Consider the following 26,695-nt stretch of genomic DNA (forward strand, 5'->3'; position numbering starts at 1 on the left):
CCAAAACAAATTTTCAGTTATTTAATTACATATGTAGAAATATGTAATTAAATAACATTTATCCACGTTTTTAAAAATGGAGGAGAAACAAAAAGCATTCAAATCTTAAAAATAAAGTAAATCCTCTCAAACTTTTCTCGGGCTGTTTTTCATTTTACTCTCGACATAAACATCTATATTCTTTTTCTTTTCAAATAGAGACCCAGCCACAGGATATTATATATATGTATTTTTTTTAACCACCATTACTTTATGAAAGGAGAAAAGGTATTCAAGATCCAACCAGAATTGGGTTTTCTCAAGTTTCCTTGGGTACAAATATATTAAAGGAACAAAAGAGGTTCCCACAGGCCTCCTAATTACTTCTGCCATGTGCAAATGACAAGTATGAACGTGTTCTCCATTAATACAGGGCTGTAACACCAGCTGCCTGGTTTTTATCCCACTCTTAGCAGGATAATCCAAATACTTAAAGGAGGGTTAACCTAAGGAAAAAAGAAACCAGGAATTCTGAGTAAATTCCATGCATTTTTGCCACTGACAGTAACCACTGGCATGAATGGGGCTGATATGGCATCACAAAGGTCTCTCTCTCCTACTAAACCTTTTCCAAACAGACACAGACAATTAGCACCTTTCCATTCATTCTTACAAAGATGAGTAGATACAACTTCAGAGGTACATTCCAACCTGCTGCTAAGATACTTTATCCAAGCACCAACTGCTTGCTTTTGGCAAAAGCACTCAAATACCTTTATAACTTCTGTCATTTCATGCCAGAAAAAAAGCTATGTTCTCTGATTCTCTCTCTCTTTCTCTCTCTCTTTTTTTTTTTTAAAGTGGGCTCTACACAACAGTGTAGAGTACAATACGGGGCTTGAACTCACAACCCTGAGATCACCACCTAAGCTCAGATTAAGAGTCAGACAACTAAGCCACACGGGTTTTTTGATATGGATTTTTATAATATTTTTACTTTATAAACTGAGCATTTAAATCACCTGTAACTTGGATGCTGTGTGGGGGTTTCACTGTACCCTGGAGCCCTAGGTAAACTTGGCTCAAACTCCCAGTTCTATCACTTGTGAGAATTCAGGACCTGTATCATATCAATGAATTCCCAACCTAACTCCCTTGGATCTCTTGGTTTAAACCTTTTCCCATCTTTGCTGGCTGTTTCTCTTTGCAAGCTTCAGGAAATAAACCTACTTCAGCCTGGCTTCTCTGAAGTGTATTGAGATCACTGGCAGGGTCCTGGAGGGGCTCACATCCACTATGAGCTCCAAAATGCACTCACCCTGGGCCCAGTTGATTCTCAACTGCTTCTCCCACACCTGACCCTTGTTGCCACAGCCAGTCCATACTCTACTGGTTCCTCTGTTGCTATCTCGGGGAGCAACCACAAAGACACAGTCTGCCTTCCCCAGGCTCCCTAGAATTATGGGATAAACATCTTCTCAATCCTACTATATGACCCACCTCCAAGGTCACAGAAGTAACCTCAGGTACAATGCACCGGCAAATATTTTTAAAAGATTAGTACTTCTAACAATATTAAGAGGCAGTCATTACATAAAAACTGGATAGGCCCATGGCAGAGAGCTTTCTGATCATCAGTGATCACAGAGGCAGAGGAGAGAATAAAAGGGAGTGTGAAGATTACAAGTCTAAAGTATGGGGGCACCTGGGTGGCTCAGATTCTTTAGTGTCTGCCTTCAACTCAGGTTATGATCTCCAGGTCCTGGGATCGAGCCCCAAGTTGGACTCCCTGCTCAGCGGGGAGTCTACTTCTCCCTCTCCCTCTACCCCTGCTCGTGCTCTCTCTCTCTCTCCAATGAATAAATAAAATCTTTAAAAAAAAAAAATAAGTCTAAAGTATGGTAGATTTGTTTTTTAATGTGTACTCTTAACAAGATTTGTATCTACCTGGCAATTTTTTTTTAAGATTTTATTTATTTATTTGACAGAAATCACAAGTAGAGAGGCAGGCAGAGAGACAGAGGGAAGCAGGCTCCCTGCTGAGCAGAGAACCTGATGCGGGACTCAATCCCAGGACCCTGAGATCATGATCTGAGCTGAAGGCAGAGGCTTAACCCATTGAGCCACCCAGGTGCCCCATACCTGGCAATTGTTAACTGACCTTAGGCACTAGGGGGAGAAACAAAATCTGAATTCAGAGGGTTGATAGCCAATGACTGAAATTAACTACTAATCATGCAAAGGCAGGCAAGGGCTGGAACTGAAAATTGTGCTTTGAAAAATTATCATTATAAATGGTGAGACAGAATGACTAGGGCCTTAAAAGCTGAGCTACGAGAGAAAGTGAACACAATGTCTGTGTTAGTGACTGTCCCTGTGTTTGCCACTGCTCTCTCTTCTAGGCATCCTGAGTTCAGTTAAGAATTCACCGTGAGCCCTGTCACAAAATAAACTAACAACCTTCTTATTTGGGAAGGGCACAGAGTAAAATATCACCTCATTCTTTCAGGCTTTTTCTTTTCTTTTTATATTTATTTAAGTAATCTCTATACCCGATGTGGGGCTTGAACTCAGAACCCCGAGATCAAGGGTCGCACACTCTTCCAGCTGAGACAGCCAGGCGCCCCAAGCTTTATCTTTACACAGTGCTCCCTAAAGAGTCTTTCTTAACGGTGTTCGTGTCCTGTAATATTGGCATCAGAGAGTGCTGTAGTCAAACAAACTGGGCCACAAAAAACACTCAGATCTGCGCATTCCTTCGGATGCACTCTGGCAGTCCGTCTCCAAAAGCTGGTAAGGTGCTTGTATTTCCCTGATCTATATGAGCAAAGCATTTCCTTTCAAAGAAGGACTCTTCAGTACTCTGGATTAGAAACTTTCACATGACACATACACATCCCCCCCCCACACACACATGGTCACTTTTCAAAAATTCCTTTTGAAATGCGTGTAATACAGTTTGAATTAAAAATCACTGTGCATTTCAGTGGAGCAACTGGAGAATCAAATTAATTGCCATTCTTGCATATACATTTTACAATAAAAGAACAAAAACAGCAAAAATATTCCAGTACTTTTTTCTCTGCTGTGGGAGTGATATTCCAAAACATTTACTAAATGTGAAAAAAATTTTTACCTCTTTTACAGCTGAACAGATTGATTGCTTGATGGGCAACTGCATGTAATTCTTTCTAGCCCCCAGAAACCTAAATTATAGCACTGGAAAGGATGTGTTAGATTGTGTTGCTTCTCCTCTTTCCTTTTCCTCCCAAAAATTCAGAAAGAAAAAACATGAGCCAAAACATTAGAGAATATTTGTATCATGTTTCAGTAAACTTTGAAAACTGTTATGTTGAGCTTATCCTGCTTCCTACCAGAGAAAATGCACAGATGCAAACCCAGGCATCCAGATGGCTGGCTTTTGGGTTTGTTTTACTCTAACTTTTCCTCACCTTCTCTTTAGACAAACCATAGCGTTCACTAACATACTGGCATTTCTTCTACTTGCAGATTTACTTTTTAAATTTTATTTTAATTCAGTTAATTAACATATAGAGTGTTATTAGTTTCAGGGGTAGAATTTAGTGAATCATCAGTTGCATAGAACACCCAGTGTTCATTACATCAAGGGCCCTCCTTAAAACCCATCACCCAATTATCCCATCTCCCCTCCCCTTCCTTCCAGGAAACCTCAGATTGTTTCCTAGAGTTAAGAGCCTCTTATGGTCTGTCTCCCTCTCTGATTTTGTCTTACTTTATTTTTCCCTCCCTTCCCCTCCCTATGCTCCTCTGTTATGTTTCTTAAATTCCATAAGAGTGAAATCATACGATAATTGTCTTTTACAGATTTATTTTTTGAGAGATAATTGTTATTCCTAGTTTATAACTGTTACAGATTTTTAAATTACAAATGTTATTTAAGCTTCTCAAAATGAAGGCATCTCTGGTAAGATCTACTGATACTCAATTTAAAAATGTCTTAGAGCAGAATTTTAAAATTTTTTCCAAATATGTGGCCCATGTATTTTAATTATAGAAAAAGTCAACAAACATACCAGCAAGTGAAGCAGAGGAGAACTCATGGCCCTGGGAGACCTGTGCTCCCCTTCCTGCCTTGGCAAAAGCTACTCACCAGCAGGGATGGGTCCAGAACAAGGTGCTCCCTGGGCCCTTCCTGTGTAAAGCCTCAGTAGCTCTGGGTGGCAGGAGGCCAACACAATTCTGATTCAGAGACATAAATCAGCAGCCTATTTTAAGTCCAACTTCAGACTAGGTGCTTTCAACCTCACAACAACCCTGTAAGGGAGATTTTATCATTCTCACTTTATAGATAAAGAAATACGGGTTAAATGTTGCTCAGTGAATTGTGCAAAGTTAGAGAAAGTGGGAGGCCTGGACCTAAACCATGCTATCTGACCCCATGGCTAGTGATCCATCTCCAAGCCTGAGAGATGCCAAACCAAGCTGTTGTGTGGCATCAGGATCCAACTAGTACTAAGGGAGCCGCACTCAGGAATGCGTGAGGGAGAACATGTCTGTAGTTCCCAGTGCGCTCATATGTGGAGATGGGCGTGTGAAGTGGCACCAAAACCTGAGCTAGAGATGGGGATTACACTCTTACACTCTGACCACGCAGCCCCATGCCTGGGAATTTACCCCAAAGATGCTCCTTCCGCAACAGAAAAATACATAGGCACAACGTCACTGGAGGAAAATTTATAATTGCAAACTATTGAAAATTTATAATTGCAAACTACCCTAAACTGTCTAAGCAGAAGAGGGTGGTTGAGTAAACTACGGAACACACTCAAAGGAGTCCTATGTAGATGCACAAAAGAACCAGAAAGCTCTCGATGGACTGATGGAGAATTCGAGGGGGTGTTACTAGGTGAAAGCAAAGCTGAGTATAAAGACATATCACAGTGTGCTACTTTGAGGGGAGAAAGAAGGAAAATGCCTCAAATGTGCTTATCTGCACAAACAGAAAGTGAGAAGGATGAAGCATAAAACATTAAAGTTGGTTACCTACAAGGAAGGGTAGGGAAACAGGATTGAGAGAATATGGGAAGTAGTGATCCTTCTCTGTGCCTTTTTGTACAGCTTGGACCTTTGCACATTAATCTTCTACAGCTTCAAAAAAAAATAAAATAAGTAAGAATATGAAAGGGATCTAAAGCTGAAACAATAAACCTAACCAGATCACAAATGAATGCCAAACCTCAGGAGTAAAGAAAGCAGGAAGGAAGGGCCAACCCAAGTACATCCTGAACACGGTATTTGACCATATGCCCTCAGTCTTGGCAAGAAGGTATACGTGAATGAAAGAAATGCAACTAACTGTCAGCTTTAGTGGTTTAGACAAAGCAATTCTGAAACTGAGATAAATTTTAGAATTGAGCAAACAAGTGAATGTGCTCTTGTTGTTGGGAGCCAATGTTCTCCAGACATACAAACACGAAATGAGAGAAGGCCAGAAAGAATGCTATGGAGATGATTGGAAATTGGAGATATGGTGTGAACTCATGGCTTCTACAGTGAGTATGAGCATGTTCATATGCTCACATATGTATATATGTATTTATCTTTGTATGCATGTATACATGCCCGTGTGTATTCCTTAGCTTTGTCCATTGAAAAGGCCAAAAATCAAAGTCACCGCAGGAGCAATGACCACACCTAACACCCAGATCTTGACCCTTCCCCTCTGAACAGAACCAGGACTCACTGGAGAAATGGCTGATAACAGGGCGGACATAGGATAGATGCAAAGTAGGTTCAAGATGCACCTGAAACACCAAATTGTACCAAAAAGGAAGAAAATGACCCCAGAAAGTGATAGGGTTAGGTCAAAAGGGCACAGGAGCCAGATTAAAGGAGCTCCCACTGACCACATCTAGGACAACTTGAGCACCAAAATAGCTAGGTACAGTAATGTATTATAAACCATGGGTGGGGGGGATTAGTAATTCCATGCTGATAGGATAAATAAAAGAGAGAGAGAGAGTGTGTGTGACTCCCAATGACAGTGGAATGCCCAGGGCTGACTGATGAATGTAAGGGGTGTGGAAGACTAGAAAATCAGCATTTGACCAGCATCACAATAAAAGATCAGATCAGGCAAGAATCTTCAAGGAATGCTAAGCCTACAGTGAAATTTTGAAGAGAAGCAGGCTATCTGCATTGAATTAAAGTATCTCTCCACAGATTACCTATTATCTATAAGGAAGGAAAAAGAAAAACAGTAACTGTTCAGTGGGAAATGAAATCAACATCCTGACTAGGAGATCAAACTTTGTCTAACCACCAAGAGATACAGCTGCTCATCCCAGGCCTCCAGATGCTATGTCCTAAGGAGGGCACAACCACGGATGCAGCTTTCTGGCTTAGAACACAGATCCTAAATCCAAGCACAAGAAAACAACAGACAAACATGTGACCAGAAGCCTTCTATTTTTAAAAAGTGGGGTAGAACTGTAGTCTTCCAAAATGTAGGGTGCCCAGGTGGCTCCGTTAGTTAAGGGTCCAATTCTTGATTTCAGCTCAGGTCATGATCTCAGGGTCGTAGGATTGAACCCCGGGTAAGACTCCATGCTGGGCGTGGAGCCTGCTTAAGATCCTCTCTCTTCCTCTCCCTCTACCCCTACCGACCCTGCCCTCGAGCACATGCACCTGCTCTCTCAAAAAAAAAAGTCGGTGTCATAAAAAACAAAAATGCTACAAAAATGTTTCAGATCAAAGAAGATTCACTGGATTTTATACCAGAGAGGGAAAATACTATAAAGGACATTATTAGGCTAGCCAACAAAACTGCAATGTAGAAAGTAGAGGATAGAAGTATTATATCAACATAAACTTGTTAAGCTGATAATTGTCCTGTGGGTCTATCACAGAGCATCCCTATTCTTAGGAAATACCCACTGAGTAATTACAGATGTGTAACACATGAAAACCTTCAAATCACTCAGAAAAGAATCGTGTGTGTGTGTGTTGTGTGTGTAGAGAGAGAGAGAGAGAGAAACAAAAAAGGAAACGCAGTAAAACATTAACAATGAGTGAATGGAAATGGGCGAATGTCCATGACTAAGTTCTTTGCAATCTTTTAATTGTGGCCACTTTTTGTAAATTTGGAATTATTTCCATACACAAAGAATATTTTTAAATCTATAGCTGCACTTCCAACGTGAAGAAACCCCTGGCTTACGTGAGTGAGACCTCTGGGGCTCACTGATAAACAGTGACAACTCCTGGCCTCCAGGACTTTCTGTGTCCTTTTCTCAAAGAGTTCGGCCAAATGCATCTAATTACTTGTGGCCAGACTTGCCAGGAACCCTTTGGGTTGACATCCCGTCACGCTGGGTAAGTTTAGGCTGAGGTTAGTTTCATGATGTATTCTACATAAAAGTAATCACAGCCTCATTTTTTCCCTTCATTTATTCAACAAATGTACATGCCAATCTCGGGTGGGAAAAGGGAGCCAATCTCTCAGGCCTTAGGCCAACCTCTGGGCCTGCTGCTGGGGACTGAACACTCTCCCTGTTGATGAAACCAAGGTATCTGGGTATGATCCCAACCCCTCCTGAGTCTTCACAAAAATATTCCATCTGCTACCCATCAGAACATTTTTACCTCCTCAGTCCCTCCCAGATCTGCCCACTTCACTCCATCCTTGTAGTGGCTGCCCTCCCATCACCTCCCCTGATCAGCGTGTCTGCCACCGTACTTACCTCCTGTGTGCTCCATGCGGCAGCCGCTCTCCTCACAGCGGGTGAGTCTCAGGGCTGGAGGCATCCCCCAGGTCCCCCACCCCTGCTCAAGTCCCCCAGCCACCACACAGGTAAGAGAGGTCCCCTTCCACAACAAGCAAGACTGCACTGCACACTGGGACCATCCCACTGCCCTCCGGCCTTCTACCTCCACCACCAGCGGAGATGAGCAGAAATGGAAAAGCAACCCCTACTCCCTTCAGACATCCATAGCTTCTCCACCTTTATCTGCCTTGAATCCACTAGATCCCGTCTTATTATGCTCTCTTGATCTCTGTCACCCCGAAATGATACTCAGCAATTCCCCTAGTTTGTCCCCCCACTCCCCCACCATCACCACCCAACTCCTGAAACCCTTCCTTCGTGCTCTCTACAATTGTGGCCTCTCATCTGTAAAATCCCTTTGCCCCCAGTTTGCTCTCTTACACTGCCTTTGCCCTGATGTGCAGGGGAAGCTTGCTCTCCCTTGACGATACTGTCTTTACCGCACCCCTGGAGCGGGAGCTCGGCCTCTTGTCCCCAGTGTCCTCATGTCACCGAGCCTGAAAGTGGAGAAGTCTCCTGCTTGCTCCCCAAGGCCGCTTTTAGATCACTCTCTCTTCTTCCCCCTACAACTCCCAGCTTGGGGTCTCATTGCATTCCACCAGCCATATCTCTGGTGGCTGTCATCCTTGAAGTCTTCCCCTTCAAACACCAAAGCTACTGCAGTCAGGTCGCACACTCCAATACTACTCTTGTCTTAATTACTGGAAGTTTCAATATGTAAATAGAAACAATACCTCCAACACCCAGACACCTCGTCGGTTCCCTGAACTTCCCAGTGCTGTTGCCTTCCTCCCTATCCCAACCACTCACTCATGTGCTTGCCACCCCACAGCAGGACTCTCAGCTTCAGTGGTATGTCCTGTCCGTAGACAACATGTTCTAAAATGTGCAGCAGCACTTTCAACCTCTACCCTCTGGATGCCAGCAGCCTCTTTGCCCCGTCTGGTGCTGTGATGACCAAAACTGTCCCTTGATGCTGCAGGGGTGGGGGATAGGAGGCGAGAAACCCTGCCCCACAACTTCTCATTTATAATAGCTGAAGCTCCTCTGTGATCTCAGTGCCCAGCCCCCAAAATTCTGACCACCACCTTCTCTCTCCAGCTTACTGCCTCCAGTTCGCCATCGCCAACAAGCATTCAACTTCTCCAACCAGGACCTCCTCCCACCAGACCCCATCCCTCTTTCACAGTTCTTGCTCTCTTCCTTACCCCGTCTCAATTCCGTGACAAACCACTGGATTGGCTCACCTAATTCCCTGGCCCTTCTCTTTGTACTATTCTCTTCACAAAACCAACTCTTCACTTGCTTCGTGTCTGCACCAGCACTGCTGAACATGTGCGGAGAAAAGCAAACCAGGAGTGGGTTCATTTTAAATTTCAGGACCTTTTGTACTACCAAGCTATCATAGGATGACATCAGACCACATGTGCCTTGTCTACTTTCTCTCCAAAATTACTAAGCCATATCCTCTGCCTCCTTCAGACCCCCATCACTTCCTCCCCAACTTTAGCCTCACTTGATGACCTTGATACCTCGTTCCCTCAAAACAGAAAGGAGAACAATCATAAGCAAACCACTCACCTACCCTAATCTACATTCCCATGCTCCATCTTCCTGCCTGCTAACCAGAGATGAACGGTCCTGGCCACCCTCCCAAACCAACCTCTCTATTTATACACTAGCTCTCATCCCCTGTCGTCCACTCAAGGAATACCATTCCAGCAAGTCTCTCCCCCCGACCGCATCACCAAGTGTTCATCACATATTGGATCATTCTCCCCAGAATATACATGTGCTATTATTTCTCCCAACTTAAAAAACTAAACCTCTTGACTTGTTTCCCCTAATAGCCACCATCCTACCTGCTCCTCTTTGTGTCAAAAGAGCCGTCTGCATTTACCCTCTCCAGTTCCACTCCTCCCGTTACCTCTTTTTCTTTTTTCTTTTTTTTTTTAAGATTTTATTTATTTATTTGACAGAGAGATCACAAGTAGGCAGAGAGGCAGGCAGAGAGAGAGAGAAGGAAGCAGGCTCCCTGCTGAGCAGAGAGCCCGATGCGGGACTCGATCCCAGGACTCTGGGATCATGACCTGAGCTGAAGGCAGAGGCTTTAACCCACTGAGCCACCCACGCGCCCTCTTTTGCTTTTTTCTTAATTAATGTGCATGGGAGAGGGTGTTCCCTAACAACGGGTTTCTCTCAGGAGTCTCCGTTTTTCTTCTTCTTTCTTTAAAGATTTTAGTTATTTGACAGAGAGAGAGAGAGAGAGTACACGCAAGCAGCAGGAACGGCAGGCAGAGGAAGAAGCAGGCTCACCACTGACCAAAGAGCCCAACGCAGGACTCAATCCCAGCATCCTAGGATGCTGACTTGAGCCAAAGGCAGACACTTAATCGACTGAGCCACCCAGGCGAACCTCAGGGGGTTTTTCTTGCATACGAGTACTACAGTAAAGAATACATGTCCCTTGTGATTCTCCAGGGTGCAGAGACCTAAGAGTGAACTGGTGAGATAAAGCTCACTCTTCAATTCACTGAAAATGGTCTTATTGGTACCTCATACATTCCTAAATTCAGCAGTCAGTTCTCTTCTGATTTGACAAATCAGCATCATTTGACATAACACGTGATTTTTAGTTGGCACAATGGGATACAATTAGTATTCATCCTACCTCGCTGGTTATTGCTTCTCAGCCTCGTTTTCTGGTTCTTCCTCTTCTTATCTGTATTCATTCTCCTAATGACCTCATATACTCATGGCTCTGAATACCAGGATATGTCAATGATTGTCAGATCTCACTATCCTGCCCAGACTTCGATCCTAAACTCCGGACTCATAGAGCCCACTTCTTAAATGTCTCTACTTAGATGTCTAACAGATATCTCAAACGCAACGTGTTAAACATAGGACCCATGATATACCTCCCCAAACCTGCTCTACTCAAAGCCTTCCTCTCCCTACTAGACAGCAGCTCCATTCCTCTTGCCTTTCAGGCCAAACACCTTCAAGTCACAAGGACTCCTCTCTCTCATACCTCCCAACATCCATTAAACCGTGTAGCTAAATCCAGAATCCAACAGTTTCTTAGCACTTGAAATGTTGCTACCCTGGTCTCAGCCACTATCCTCTCTTGTCGGGATTTTTAATTTTTATTTGTTGATTTGTTATTATTATTATTATTATTTATTTGTTAGAGAGAAAGAGTGAGCATGTGCAAGCAAGCATGGGTGAGGGGCAAAGGGAGAGGAAGAGAGAATCTTAAACAGACTCTATGTAGAGTACGTGGGGTTTGATCTCATGACCCTGAGGTCATGGCCTAAGCTGAAACCAAGAGTCAGATTCTTAACCAACAGCGCCACCCAGGCACCCCATTTTTTAGAAAGATTTATTTATCTTACTCTTTCTTTTTTATGCTTGCTTCATAATCTATTATTTTGATGTATTATAATTTTTCAGCATAACAATATTCCTTGTTTTTGCACCACACCCAGTGCTCCATGCAATCCCTGCCCTCTCTAATACCCACCACCTGGTTCCCCCAACCTCCCACCCCCCACCGCTTCAAACCCCTCAGATTGTTTTTCAGAGTCCATAGTCTCTCATGGTTCACCTCCCCTTCCAATTTCCCCCAACTCTCTTCTCCTCTCTAACTCCCCTTGTCCTCCACGCTATTTGATTTATTATTTTTTAAGATTTTAAGTAACCCCTATCCCCAACGTGGGGCTCAAACTCACAACCTTGAGATCAAGAGTTGCCTGATCTGGAGCACCTGGGTGGCTCAGTGGATTGAGCCTCTGCCTTCGGCTCAGGTCATGATCTCAGGGTCCTGGGATCGAGCCCCGCATTGGGCTCTCTGCTCAGTGGAGAGCCTGCTTCCCCCTTCTCTCTCTGCCTCCCTCTCTACTTGGAATCTCTGTCAAATAAATAAATAAAATCTTAAAAAAAAAAAAAAGTTGCCTGATCTACCGACTGAGCCAGCCAGGTGCCCCTCATCTGCATTTCTTAAATAAGCATTACTCAGTGAGTGAACAGGTGACAATGTTCACTCTCAAGCAATTCAGTGTAAAGCAACCATTTGGTAACAGAATTTTAAAAATTTAAACCCCTCATAATAAACATATATTCCTAAAACCAAGAGCTAATACGTAAGTGGTGGAATAGTGATATTTTCATTAAAATCAGAAACCAAAGATGCTTTATATTACTAAATCACTTAACACTTTTCTATAAGTTATGACCAACAAAAGAGATGAAACATAACAGAAATGAGAAAATAAATTATTTTTCCTTGCAAATGATATAATTATATATCTACAAAAGTTTATGCAAATCAAATTAAGAACTCTTGGCTAGCACACAAGAATTCAGCAACACAGCCAGATTTGAGAGCAACATAAAATTCCACAGCTTTCAATCTACCAGCAGAATACAGCTGTAAGATACAACAGAAGGAAAAAACTGAACCACAAAATTAAGAAAAAAAGTTCAAACCCATAAAACTAAAACACATTACCAAACACACTGTGCAGGCACATACGAGTAAGTATAATAAAAGGAGAAATGCTTACGATGTGATATTAAATATAAAACCTGTGTACAGAACCGCACAAGGGATGAAATGTATTCATATGTGTACAAATGTACATATATTATACATGTGCTAACAGGGCAAAATCTGAAAGGGACTGCACCAAAATAATAATCATTACCTCTGAGTTTTAGCATGTAATTTTCATTTTCTTCATAGTATATTTCTTAGATTTTCTACAATCATCATCAAAGACCTTTATATTAAAAGTCTTTATTTTCTGGGAGGTATTACTGAAGTCACAGTACCTATTTTGAAGTTTAAATAATCCATAAAAGTATAATAATTAGCTGCTGAATCTGTCAGTGGAATAAATGTTTACAAAATCAGTTTTTAGTTGTGGACAACTATCTGTTGCTCTCTCAAAAATGAATCACTGAAAAAAAAATCAATCACCGAACTCATTAAGGTTATATCTGACAAAGAGGAGATCTTCCTTGTGGATGCAAAGGAAGAGATACACAGTACATACTAGTATACTCTTTGTATTTATTAAGATATGCTGGTGTGTTTTGTTGGACACAGTTACTATTAAAAAATGGAGTTGGACAGTGTTAGCGGCATAGCATGACACCAGGAAAAATCTTTTATCTGTAGTACACTGCTGTTCTTTTGGAAACCGAATCTCTGAATTTGGTCCCCAACAGCACTGAGCATACTGAGTTAAGTCTCTTTGACTGGACCAGTGGAGCAGAAAACCAGAATAAGCATTTCAACCATTTTTCAAGCTGACTATGATTACTGGCCCAGGTGATAGGTTTCAGGGGGCTTTTATATTTAATCTATGATTACAGTTAGGTCTCCATAATAATCAACTTAATACTACCATTATGTAAATCATTGCCTCACAGAGAGACACCCTGGTGGAGAAAGAAGACAGACTGCAAAGCAAGAACATTCACGAAATGGAGTGCTTTGGTTAGACTAATGTCTTATTTAAAAAAAAAAAAAAAAAAAGAATCCCTTTGATTCAAGCCTGAGTTCAACACCTTGCAAGAGATTGATGACACCATGCTAACGACCTAGGAGACACGGTGTCTCGGAAGGGTGCCTGGCTGGCTCAGTCAGTTAAGGATCTGCCTTTGGATCAGGTCATGATCCCGGGGTTCTGGGACCAAATCCAGCATCTGGCTCCCTACTCAGCATGGAGTCTGCTTCTCCCTCTGCCTAAGAAAAAAAAAGTCTCATGAAAAATACCAATTTTTTGTTGTTTTGTTTTCTCCTAAGAAGTTAAAAAATAAGCTAGTTGCAACTTTACCAAATTATTTATCCTGAGGCGGAGGACATTTTAAGGCTCACTAATGATAACATAAAAGTAGATGAACCAAGTACCTCACTCACAAAAATAACTTAGGTATAAGAGGGAAAATGACTGTAAGTAAGAGTAATGCTTCCATGAAAAGACTTATGTTACTATAATATTCCTATTAAAAACACAGAACAGTATTTTCAACATATTGAGCAGACTTACTCCTTGCATTAAGTCATGTGAAACCAGTGGCAGGACAGGAAGAAAACCATATAGCTCTACTATAGCTAATTAGTTGTTCTACTTTTGGGATGATTTTTAATTCAATGTTATAGCCCATCCTTGAAGATTGATGCATCTAATCAGGAGTTGAAGAAAACTACAGACTGTTTCAAACTAGTATGAGGTGTTTGGACTATCACTTCTTTAAAACTCTCGAATATCCCCTCTGGACAAGTTAAAACTCATTTCAAAATCCAATTTTAATGTTATCAATAAATGGCAGTCTGTCACAGTTCAGGGAGGGATCATTGTATTGTTTTTCTAGAAAAATCAGGTTTTCTGGTTGGACAGTACATAATCTCGTCTGTCAGTTCACTGAGGGTTCCACAGGCAGCGTGTGAGTGCCTGCTGCTTGGCGTCACCGCTGTTCCTTTCCTGCGTCTCCACATGTAGATGCGGAAGCACACGCTTCACTCATCTCATTTTTACAACAGACCTCTCATCAGAAAGTCATTCAACGCCATCCACTCAGGTTTTTGGTCTTCATAAAGTCACTACCAAAGACACAGAGGATGGATTCTCATACATCCTATTTTCACTAGTTTATCCCATAAATACAAATTAGAATAATAGCACTTCAAGGGAGCATTGTTTTCAAAGATAGCTTAAAAGGAAGTTTTCACATCCTTGCCTTTTGGGACATGGTTTCTTAAAAGCCACCTGTCGAGGCATGAAGGCACCTCCAGGCTCCAACAAATACTGTGCCCGTTACCCAAACAATCCTGGGGGACACTGTCAAGTTGTAGGGAGAAGGTCAGTATTTTTGCCTTACACGGTCCTTTGGAGCCTCCAGAATTTCCCCTCCAGTTTATCTACCATGCTCAACTAGGGAGAAAACAGAAGTGTGACTCCCTACAGGTCATTTAATTTACTCTGGGACAAAATTAGGACACACTTTATCCTATATGCAGCCCACACCCTTCTGAGGATATGAATCCTACCTTCATAGATAGTACTGTTAAGCAAATTACTCTAATAATGATAATCACCAACTATTCTCTCTTGTGCCCTAGAAAGAGTTTTTTTTTCTCTCTTTGCTAAAACTAAAATGACATTTCTCCATAACCAACTCATTCATTTCTACTCACTTCCCTTTTACTTCCTTGAGAAGAAGTTGTGCACGTGAGTCAATTAACCTGGTTCCATGTGGCTGCAGCTGGAGAAACACGGCACTTTTTACTTCACAACGTCTTTTAAGTTATCCATGAACAGACAAGACTTCCCGCCTCAGTTAAGCTGAGCACTCAACAAAAACTTACATCTTTTCCCAGCACTCTGAGTTCAAACTGTGTCTCCTTGAAGTGAACCTTTGTAATCCGTGGCCTAAAAAAACAAAGCAAACGGTGGTAGTGGTGCAGTTTGTAAGAATTAATCTTTCAGCAATTCAGAGAAGTTTCCAGTAGAAAAAGACTGGCTCATCGCAGCTCCTTTACAGACTGCTACAGTAACTGCTGAGAGTTCCTATGGGTCATCTGCTGTGGACACCTCCGGAAACAAAATTCCATTCTCATTCTCCTGTGCTTCTCTAGGAGATGCAGACCAGCTTGGAATCCCAAGGCCCTTGGCCAGTGCTGCCTTCCCAGATGCAGCGTAGGGCTATAGGCACCTAGTCTTTCTCAACGCCTTCCCTATTTAGAATTAGAAATCAGAGGAGTCCTAGCCCCACAGCTCACTAGCACAGAGTGAAATGGATAGGAAACCCTACTATACCCGATTTGCATGGATAAGAGAGTCCAGAATCACAGCACCTAAAATTTACAAAGAAAATACATACTAAGATGCACTGGGAGAAAACTTATACCCAGTTTCACTCATTTATTTATCAACCACTGGAAACATACCTGTTCTCTTTTCACTGACAAAGCAGCCCCATAAGCCAAGCATGTACAGTGTACAATTTTAATACCAACTCTGACCTCAAGTTACACTTACCAGAAATACTTCCCCACTTGCTTTTTATTCTTGTAGACAACAACACCAACTGGAGTTAATCCTAAGAAATACTCAGATTTGTTTTCTCCCTGCAAAAACAAACATAAACCTCTAACTATGAATTTATTCATGTCAAAGCCCTTTGTCAAACTGTAGTTGGCCATAACAGACAAGGTATGTTGCATTAACACTGGGTCCAGTCTTTCAAAAACATCAGCTTAGAAAGCTAGCTAAGCTATGATGATAGTACGATTAGTTTTTTTCTTTTTTTCAGGTTTTTACTGAAAAGTTTTCTTAGTGTATTCAGGTCATCCAGAGAACCTGATTACCAATCAGACCCTGATCAACTCAGCCCACACCGTGTCTACAATGCTATTCACCCCTGGCTGCACTTAACCGGAATCAGCTGTGCAGCTTAATATGCTGGAGCTTCGGGACACCTGGGTGGCTCAGTGGGTTAAGCCTCTGCCTTCCGCTCAGGTCACGATCTCAGGGTTCTGGGATCAAGCCCCACATCAGGCTCTCTGCTCAGCAAGGAGCCTGCTTCCCACCCCACCCCCTGCCTGCCTCTCTGCCTACTTGTGATCTCTCTCTCTGTGTGTCAAATAAATAAATAAAATCTTAAAAAAAAAATATGCTGGAGCTTGAGTGCTACCAAAACCAGTTAAATCACAATCTATAATGAAAGCGCCCAGGTATCAAAACACAATACTCCAGGTGATTCTCCTGTACAGCCAAGGACCATGAACCACTGGCTTCTATCAAGAGTTCCTTCCCAAGGGCTCATCTTGATCTTATTCTCAGACGAAGATAATGACGAAGGCTAGTTTACCGCCACCCTTCTCCAGAAAGTTCAGGCAGCTGCCTTCAGGCACATATCTGGACTCTCTGACGTTTCTATCATGCTTCTTCCTACTTCTGCTTGTGACTTTAAGACCACTCAAAAAAGTTAAAAATACCATCTTTTCTGGTAAAGACTGAAGCCCCCTTAATTTCCAGGCAATGATAAATCATAATAAAGAAAATGAGTTTCTGAAACGAAGAAGTCACAAACAGATTGGGTATGAAGGACGGGCACATGTATGAATTTTATTTCTACTGTAAAGGCAAATAATGGCCTGCAAAGTCATATTCCCAAGGAATGTAAGACAACAGATACGTTTTGGGAGAATACCAGCTGTTGCACACTTTCAGTTCTAAAAATTCAATCTTAAGGGAATGTATGGAAGATTCTAGTGAACCCAGTTCGTTTGCTATAAATTCCTACCATCCACAAAAGTGTGTGTGTATTAGGATAAACATTACAAAAATGCAGAAGCATTTTGCAGAAGATTCTCTCTTTACACACTTCCTATAAAATAGATGCCTTAAAAAACTAAAAGCCTGAGAAGATTAATGTGGTTAGAAGGAAAACAGTAAGTAAATCCATAAAGTTTTAGAGATGTTCCCAAATGACAGGAATATAGAGCATTTAATGATGTAATTAAATCAAAAGCTAAAATATCCATGAACTACTACTTCCCCCAAAACATACAACTTTTATTGCCATACTAACAGTATGCCCAGGGATCCTTCTAACCCTTTACAAATAATGAGATGATTTTTTTGTTTCAGGAAACTCTGATGTGCAAAAGACAGACTGAGAAATGAATGCATGAATGAGTTATTTGCATTATGGTAAGTTTTATCAGGGCTCCTTAAAAATCACATTCCACAGTTTAATTGACATTGTTTATACATCATCTAGAGCAACTCCTTTTGGGTAAAGAATAAGGCACCTGGCTCGTTCTCTCAGATCGTCAAATTTGACTATTGCTAATTAAACTCTTATAAAATGAAAGGCAATGACACTTCAACCTCACTGGCAAAGAATTATCAATTGAGAGAAGTGGCTTCAAGGTTAAGACATGGATCCAGAACGCTCAACACAGACTCAGTTTAACTGTTCACTGATTATATTTGCCAAGTTTTCATCCGCTGATAAAGAAAATCTGCGAAAATCTTTCTATTACCGCAGTGGCAATAACCGTACCAGGCAGCACCCCTACTGTTTAAGAACCTATACATCCCACACACAACCACCGACAGCCACACCTGCACCAGTGCCCAAAGCCTACTTTTCTGGAATGTGATTTCATGAATGTTTTTCAGCCATAAAATCTATTTTTGGAAGATCCTCCTGTTCTCTGTCTAATACAATCAATTACAGACCAATTTTAAATGGTTTTGACGTTTAGCTAAGCTCTATGGAGCTTTTATCCAGATTGTGTTTTCAAGCCCAGTTAATTGTTTTCTACACATGGAAACATAATCACAGACTTTTAAGCAAAACTCATTAGGGTTGAATCCATGCAAGAGATTCTTTGTGTTCGAAAAACACAGATGAAAAAGTATCATCTGCTTGCTAAACAACGGGACTGCAGCTTTCCTCTAGGAGTTTCAGTGACTTTTTTAGGAAAAATGTCATCAGCTTAAAATATCTTGTGTTAATTAAATGTTACTCACATAGACAGGATGGAGGTCGACGCCATACATCTCCAGGGATTTGGCAGTCCTCAAGTAATTCAGCTCTGCTTCAGAAGGAGCCTGACCCCTACACAGCGTAAAAACAAAAAGCCTTACTTTACTAATAGGTACTGTACTTGTAGGGAATGCAAGCCATCTTCACTCTATTCACTGGAAATATAAATAATTCTTCATGCTAATGCAAACTTAAGTCTTTGTATTTCAAGAAGTCCCTTGCCTTCATGGTGACCAAATGTTACACTCTGAGGTGATACTTGTATTAAGTTAATTTCATTTACCAAACCTGTTTTTGCTCAGTATAGCCAATCCCAGTGTCCCAACATATATTAAAAATTCCATTTCAGAAACCCCCCAAAGAGACTGAGAATAGAAGCACTCGAATTAAGAAGTACATCCTTTACAAAGAATAAAATGTCTGAACACACCAGCAGTTCTCCATCAGGAGAAAAAGGAGTAAGAGTAGTAGTGGGTAGGGAGAAGAGAATGGGCTCCCCTACACCTTGCTGGGGTCTCAAGAGGACATATGTAGTTTAAAAATATGTTAGTATTTATCAATAATAAAAATACTTATCATTTTCTTAATAGAAAGTATAGAAATCATCCCAAAGGCTTCATTGGTGATAATGTACATAAATAGTATTCATTCTTAGCAAGTGTGAGCATCTCCCAGAGTTCTCCACAGATAAGTGGAACTGTGCATGTGTGCACGTGTGTGTGTATGTGTGTAACAGAGAAAGACAGAGTTCTTTTATTTGTTAACAAAAGGAGCTATGAATTTTTTTTAATTACTAAATCCTGCTTTGATGCATCCCATGTTTCTGCCATGGTACCCTGGAAAACCCAGCCAGACACCATCATTTTGAAATCTATGACGAATGTTCATTACAAATTAGACACAAGAAAGCTACCAAATCTTGAACAAGCTTTATTCTCTCTAAAATAATAGTCACACTGTCAACACCATTACGTTAAGACATGTAAGGCCCTTTACCCAAAGCTCCTTGATAATTTCAGAAATACAACTGTACTCTCAAACTCCCAGAATTAGTAGTCTCAGAATGTGCCAAACACATTGCCCTTCATAATGGTATAACCGGCACTCTCTTAGCATCCACTTCAGCAAAACCTTAAAATTGAAGGGCTCTATAATCAGCCTGGAGAGCATTCGGGTGCATGCTAACACAAGACGGAAAGCCTGGTTTCTCTGACTGCAATTCAGCTACTCACTGAAACAGATCCTTTAGGCAAACATTTTTTGTTGATCAGATTAATTCTACATTTTTTTCCTTAATTATAATAGATCTGAAACCAAGCAAATTCAAGAGGGAATGTTACATAAGAGGCAATAAAGCAAAGTTAATCAGTACAGAGGATTTAACCAAAATAACTGTAATTAAATTATAACTTCAATGCTGTAGGCCATTAATTGAAAATCCTACTAGGGGAGTGTGTATATTCTCAGAAGTGCATGTGGTGTTAACATAACACCCATCCAAGGCTCCACACTGGTATCATTGTGATTTCCACATTCACTGCTATAGACTAAATAGGACTTTGCTTATAACTGTGAAGAATTTACATATTTAAGACAGACCAAATCCCAGAATACATTAAGTTCTCTGTGGTTATAAAATATATTTATAGCTGGAAGAATAAATTTCACAAGGTGCTGGTGACTGAAAAAATAGAAAACTGCAAAATACAATATATATAGAATGATTTCATTTATGTAAAATCATACATACATGAATCTATACAAAATAAATTTTCTCTACGGGAACTTATGCATAGAGAGAGGTCTGAAAGGCCATTCATCAAAAATATGTTGACTTTAGGCATTGGGATTTATTCTCTCCTTCCCATTTTTTAAATTGTTTGGGTTTTCTACGAGCATTTTAGTGTTATAAGCAGAAAAAAAAAACTTAAAAGAAAAAATACTAGAATGTTTACGGCACAGGTGAAGATTTTATCATTCTAGGAACTTTTCTGAAGGCTGCCAACAGCGTAAGAAGACAGCTGATGGAGGATGCAACATAAGACATGATTTTTTTTCTAGCTTTGAGATGTAACTGACATACAACATTGTGTAATTTTCAGGTATACAATGTGTTGATTCAATACACTTCAATTCAATGTACTCAATGTACTCAATTCAATGTACAATTCAATGTACTGTAAGATGACTACCACCACAGGGTTAGCTAATACCTTCACTCTGTCACATAATTACCATTTCTTTCCTGTGGTGAGATCATTTAAGGTCTACTTTCTTAACAACTCTCCCGTATATTGATGGTCCTTGAGGGCATTACCCTAAGTGCGATAAGACAGAGACAGAGAAACACTAGGATATCACTTGAGGGAGAATCTAAAAAAGCCAACCTCATAGAAAAGAGATGTAGAAAGGTGGTTACCAGGGACTGGGGGTGGAGGAAATAGGGAGATGTTGGTCTAAGAGTATAAACTTTAATACGATGAAGTTTGGGGGATCTCATGGATAGCATATTGATTATAGCTAATAAAAAGGGACCCTTACGGCTAATAATCCATTATATGTTTATAAAAAAAAATTTAAAAAAAAAAGGGATCCTTACATTAAAGTTTTATGAATCCTTTCTATGGCTTCTTCGAGTTCCTCCTTCTGATCAGGAACAAACCGGTACTCTGACACATAGCCTGCAGTATGCTTATATGGGTCGTAATCTCCAAGCTCCGCTACAAAAGAAATTACATTTTTTTCCATTTTAGAAAAATATTCCTAAAAATATTTCAAAATATTCCTATCATGCCGAAAACATTTTCTTCAAATGTCTTGTTAATAAATTCATATATAACTAATTTTAGTAAAAAACAACTCTGATTAGCATATATAAACAGTATAAGTATTATAAAATATAAGTTCTATATTTCTATAAGTTCTATAATCTTTCTGAAAGACTATAATTATCATTTTCATTTCTATTATCTTTACCAGACTATATGAGACAACAATGTTGTCAACAGAATTTAGAGTACATATATTAGAAATGCTAGAGGCAAAAACAACCAGGATGCCACAAATGGAAATTTAACACAATGTTGCACATTGGTTTACACAAAAAAAAAGCAAAATGAAACCAGAAAGCTCATTATATTACATTTAATAAGATTTTCCTCCCTATGTTAATCCACCTTCCAAGCCCAACTCAGTTCATCTATGTGACATTTTTCCTAGGACATTTTTTCTAGACTATTCCTGATCTCCAAGTGCTACAAAGGCAAGGAACACACTGTCTCATTGTCCCCATACCTAGCTTGATTCTTAGAAAGGGCTCAGTATTTCCACTTAGAGAGTGAAAACATCCTCAGCCTCCAAAATGACAACGCAACCTGGAGTTGCTGCACGTGGCTGCCATACTGATGCTAAGAGATGAGGCACAATGAGGGCGACACCCTTAGCTGGTGTTGTCATCTGACCATAGGGAGTCTTCACAGTAGTTGCCCAAGAACAATGTGATCTCTGAGACAATCACAGCTTGGGGGATCAACAAACTAGGTGGGTTGTGAATGGAAGGGATTTTCAGATTCCGCTTCATCAAGAATCAATGCCATTCCTGTTACTAAAACTCTTAAGTGACCTATTACAAAGGATACATAACTGGCTTTACTTTTAACTCTTCTGAAAGGACACGGATTAAAACCTGAATTCTGACTAAAATTTTGTTTAGGAAAATGCCATTTGCTAAGAAGAATTTTAGTACGTGAACTTGCTTAAAAAGAAAAATTCATATTTTTTCTCGGTTGGCTGCAGTGGAACCTACACTGGATGGCATAAGCTCCCAGCTGAGCAGCAATGTTGACAGGGCAAGGCAGCCGGCCCTGAAGGACGTCTTGCTTCACCTGCAAGAAAAACTGATACCTACAAGAGAAATGGAAAAAAGAGATTCATGGTATCTTACACCACCCAGACTCTGATAATCACGGCAACAACCAATGTAATGAAAATAAAGCCACTTCTGTTCTGTGGTGAGGGGACTGTTGAGTGAACAGGAACTCTTTAAACACATTCTACATAAGCAATACAGGATCGTGGCCAAAAAGCACAGGCTCTCAAGGTAGACTGGCTGGCCTGCGTCCCAGCTCTAGTACTCACCTGGGCAGCTGGTGACCCTCTCCAACAGCCCATCTCCTCACCTGCAGAACTCTCCTCATAAGGTTAATGTGGAGGTTACACAGAAGCTATTCTCAAGATGCTCATTATTGCCACTGCCACACCTACTATGACCCAGCCTTACTGGGAGAAACAAATTGTAAGGACCTAATGCTCTATGATGTGTTACCTACAGGGTCTAAACTCATGGATACAGGACAAAAAGGTCATTATAGTGCAATTCCATCAATTCTTATGCCCATTATCCATGGCTTTGCTCATTCCATTTGCTTAAAAAAAAAAAACAAAAAACAAAAAAAACCCTGTTACAAAAGCACCAACCACTGCTCTAAACACTGTAAATATAATAACTCATTCCAAGGGTCTTACATACAATAACTTATGTAAGACTTTAAGTCAGTACTATTACCATCTCTGTTTTGCAGAATGAAGACTCTAACAGACACAACGAGATGAAGTAACTTGTCTAAGACATCACAACTAGTTAAGTAGCAGAGCCAGAACTGGAACGCAGGCAGTCTGACCCTAGAACCTCTTAATCAGGATGCGATGCAACTTTGGCTACCTTCCCCTCCCCCACCCCCATTCAGTCTTTCAGCCTGTGCCAGGGGTTTATGAACCAACACAATGAACCATCAACACTGTTCTTGGCTGCCATCACCCACCTACACACACACATACACACACTCACACACACACGCACCAGGCTGTCACTGTGGTTTCTGTTTCTTTGGACGCCAACTCTTGTTGTCATTGGGAAGGGCAGAAAAAGGACAAAGGAAATGAATTATAAAAATCAGCTGTGATAAGCTTTTCTTCTCCAAATGCTTACAACCAAGGCCCATAGTAAGGGAATCCAAATGTTAGATGCTACTTATTATTACTATTTCTAGAAGACTGATACCAAGTTTAATTATATCCACAAGCTTAAGAGAGAATCTGCATAACACCCTGTGTTTCCTCACTGCCCGTTTCAGTAAATAGCACCGCAGCCTCCAGATAGCCAAGTGAGAGAAACCTACCCATCAGGGGTAACCCCTGGCACCCACATCCAGTCACAGAGTCTGTTGTCTTCTGGAATGGGCACACTGCTCTCCATCTCCTAGCCCAGGTCACTATCTCCCAAATTTCTAAAACCTTCAGTGCACTGCCCTCATTCATACTTCTCTCCCTTCCCACCAACCTTCCCAAGAACTAAACAAAATCCTTAAGAGAAAAACAGGATCACGTCACTCCCTTAACAAACAGACAAAACCTTAACAAACCTTACTTTCAGGATAAAGTTCAGATCCTTAAGAGAGCTTGTGATGTGCACAGCTCGGTCACGGAGTGGCAGGCTTCCCTGGCTTCCTCTGCAAATGGGGTCCATGGCCTAGCATCCCTGTCCCCATGCCAGCCACTCGCACAGAGGCCCCTGAGGGGTCACCATCCAGGTTTCCTCCAGCCCACAAGCTACAGCACAACAGAATGGCAGCCTTCCCCTTCAGTGGCTCACTTGCTCATGCCCACCCCCAACTATCACCAGTGCCACTGGGGTTCCACTTCCAGTAACAGCCCCTGCGGAAGTGCAGGGCATTCTGAGCAATCCATCCCTCACCACCCTGCTCTGCCCCCTGCTGGCCAGGGTCATTGGTGGGCAAGCTCCTTTTAAGGGAAGTCCACCCTCCCGTTCATGGCTATGCTTCTGGAGTTCCCGAGATGCTCGGAATCTCCCCCAAGCCTCCAGCAGCAGCATCACCTGGGACTTGGCTCTGGAAGCCATGAGGAAGCCACCTGGTGACCAGCCTGGCAAAGCCACCAGCAGCCCCCAGGATTCAGGAGATGCTAGGCGTACCAGAGCCCCTCCCTTCCTTCCCCACAGAGGAGGCAGGCTACAGCAAGTAGAAAGAGCTGGGTTCATTTATGGCAAAACACCAAAAAGTAAGTTGAGAGAACCCCACTCTCTACTCTCCAAATCACATTCAAGCCTTCCTGACACCCTATAACCGTGTGCACCAAGGGTAAAACAAACTACAAACAGCCGGGGGTGGGCGGGAGGCGGTGGGGAGAGAAAAAGGAAAAGGCTTATAAGACTTTTGCTTCTTGAGCCAAATCTCTTGCCATTAACCAATGACCACCCCCACTCCCTACTTGCATTCACTTTTCTAGTAACCTGCTTAACTACTCACCATGCCCTGAATGCTCATCTTGGATATCAAATCCACTTTGTTATAATCATCTGTCCTCCTCTTGAAGAGGAGAAAAGCAGAGTAAAGCATTATTGGCAGAATTGTAAATGCAAAAGCTTATAAACTGAACAGACATTTTGCTAGAATTACTACTGCTTGCTGGAAACTTACATTTAGCTACGTTCTCTTTCTCTATTGTTAACCTGGAATTTCTTTTCCTGAAGTTTTTTTTTTTTTTTTAAGGAAATGGGTCACAGATGCATATTTGTCTTGCTCTATGAAGACTTTTATAACATCTGACTGAATAGTCAAATCGCTTGCCAAACACAGAAACAGAGGGACCTAATCCCACAAGAGTTTGCTTCAAAGGCAAAGGAAAAGGCAAAAAAAAAAAAAAGAGGGAGATGAAAAAACAAAGACAGAGCTGAAACAGAGAAAGACAAACAGATACAAAGAAACAGAGATCCTCTCCCATCAGGGACTGTCATCCCAGTATATAGGTCTGGCACATAGTAACTGCTCAATAAATAGTTGTTGTCTTGGATGGATATACAAATGAGCAGGGAGACAGATGGCTGAAATGGAAAAAACTAAACATTCTTTGCCGTCTTTGAGAAATTCACAAAAAGAAAGAAAAAAGGAATCTGTTCAAACTTCCCTGGACAGCCTACCTTTTAAAGATACCAGAGATCTTTAAGTTATCACATTAAAAAAAAACCCACTAAAATAAAGATAAGTACAGTATTTTTAATTAAAAATTTGATTAATTTTATCACAGCAAGCATCATATTAGTTTTTTTATATGACAAATTTATGATATAATAAAGTCATATTTTCATATGCTAAACAAATACTTTATCATTATGTCAGGGACTATTTTTAACTAACTGGATGTAACTTATTTTGTCTATTTTATGAGACTTAGGGTACAATTTAACATTTTATTTAAGTTACAGATTTAGAGTTATTGAGCTTTCCCTCTGTCACTCTGATTAAGGCCATGATTGGATGCTTGAGTCCTTGTTTACCTCTGGTTTTAATTAGGAGGAACCTACATCCCAGTTTGCCTAGGACAGTTCTTGTTTATTACTATTATACATGCCTAACGATTAACAACTCTCCCTGTCATTCTCCAAAGCGTCAGAGTTTGGATGATTAATTGCAGTGTGGCCCTAGTTATATTGTAACCCTACTGGAGAAAAAGAAAATACTCACTAAAGATGATCCACTTAATAAGGAAGCTTTCCAGACTCATCTGGTACAAAACCGAGGCATCATAAAGTATTATTTATCTTTTCTTTTTTTTAAGAGAGAGAGCACAAGCATATGAGTGGGGGGTGGTAGGGGACAGAGGGAGAGAAAGAATCTTAAGGAGAGTCCACACCCAGCATGGAGCCCCATGTGGGACTCGATTTCACAACGATGAGATCATGACCTGAACTGAAATCGAGAGTCAGATGCTTGGGCATCTGGATGGCTCAGTTGGTTAAGTGACTGCCTTTGGCTCAGGTCATGGTCCCAGAGCCCCTGGATCAAGTCCCACGTTGGGCTCCCAGCTCCATGGGGAGTGTGCTAATCCCAAATAAATAAAGAAAATCTTAAAAAAAAAAAAAAAAAAAAAAAGAGTCAGATGCTTAACCGAGTCACCCAGGCACCCCTAGGCACCTCTGTATGTAAGTTAATATTCTGGTGTATATGCACTGTCTCCCACGCTAGGATCATGAGCCCTGGGGTAAAAGAGCTAGATCCTGGGACGCCTGGATGGCTCAGTGGCTTAAGGCCTCTGCCTTCAGCTCAGGTCATGATCTCAGGGTCCTGGGATCGAGCCCCATATCGGCCTCTCTGCTCAGCAGGGAGCCTGCTTTCTCCTCTCTCTCTGCCTGCCTCTCTGCCTACTTGTGATCTCTGTCTGTCAAATAAATAAATAAAATCTTAAAAAAAAAATCTTACAAAAAAAAAAAAAGGAGCTGGATCTTCCACCCTGTCCACACTTACCACAACACTACAACCAGT

General features: G+C 41.2%; 1 protein-coding gene across 2 annotated transcripts in view; it reads right to left on the reverse strand.

Annotated features, from left to right (window-relative positions):
* The window catches only part of LOC111148421 (erythrocyte membrane protein band 4.1 like 4A), a 251,739-nt gene that overhangs the window by 82,445 nt on the left and 142,599 nt on the right, over nt 1-26,695 (reverse strand). The window contains exons 5-9 of one of the 2 annotated variants that reach the window (XM_022504948.1): nt 22,165-22,262; nt 20,959-21,079; nt 18,344-18,431; nt 15,839-15,927; nt 15,166-15,229 (exon numbers count right to left, since the gene is read on the reverse strand). In XM_022504948.1, coding sequence (XP_022360656.1) covers nt 15,166-15,229; nt 15,839-15,927; nt 18,344-18,431; nt 20,959-21,079; nt 22,165-22,262 — 460 coding nt within the window. The remainder of the gene's footprint in view (nt 1-15,165; nt 15,230-15,838; nt 15,928-18,343; nt 18,432-20,958; nt 21,080-22,164; nt 22,263-26,695) is intronic. The other variant, XM_022504949.1, reaches the window with a different exon arrangement.

This window comes from Enhydra lutris, unplaced genomic scaffold (genome assembly GCF_002288905.1).
Source record: "Enhydra lutris kenyoni isolate GAN:26980312 unplaced genomic scaffold, ASM228890v2 scaffoldscaffold19, whole genome shotgun sequence".
Lineage (NCBI taxonomy): Eukaryota > Metazoa > Chordata > Mammalia > Carnivora > Mustelidae > Enhydra > Enhydra lutris.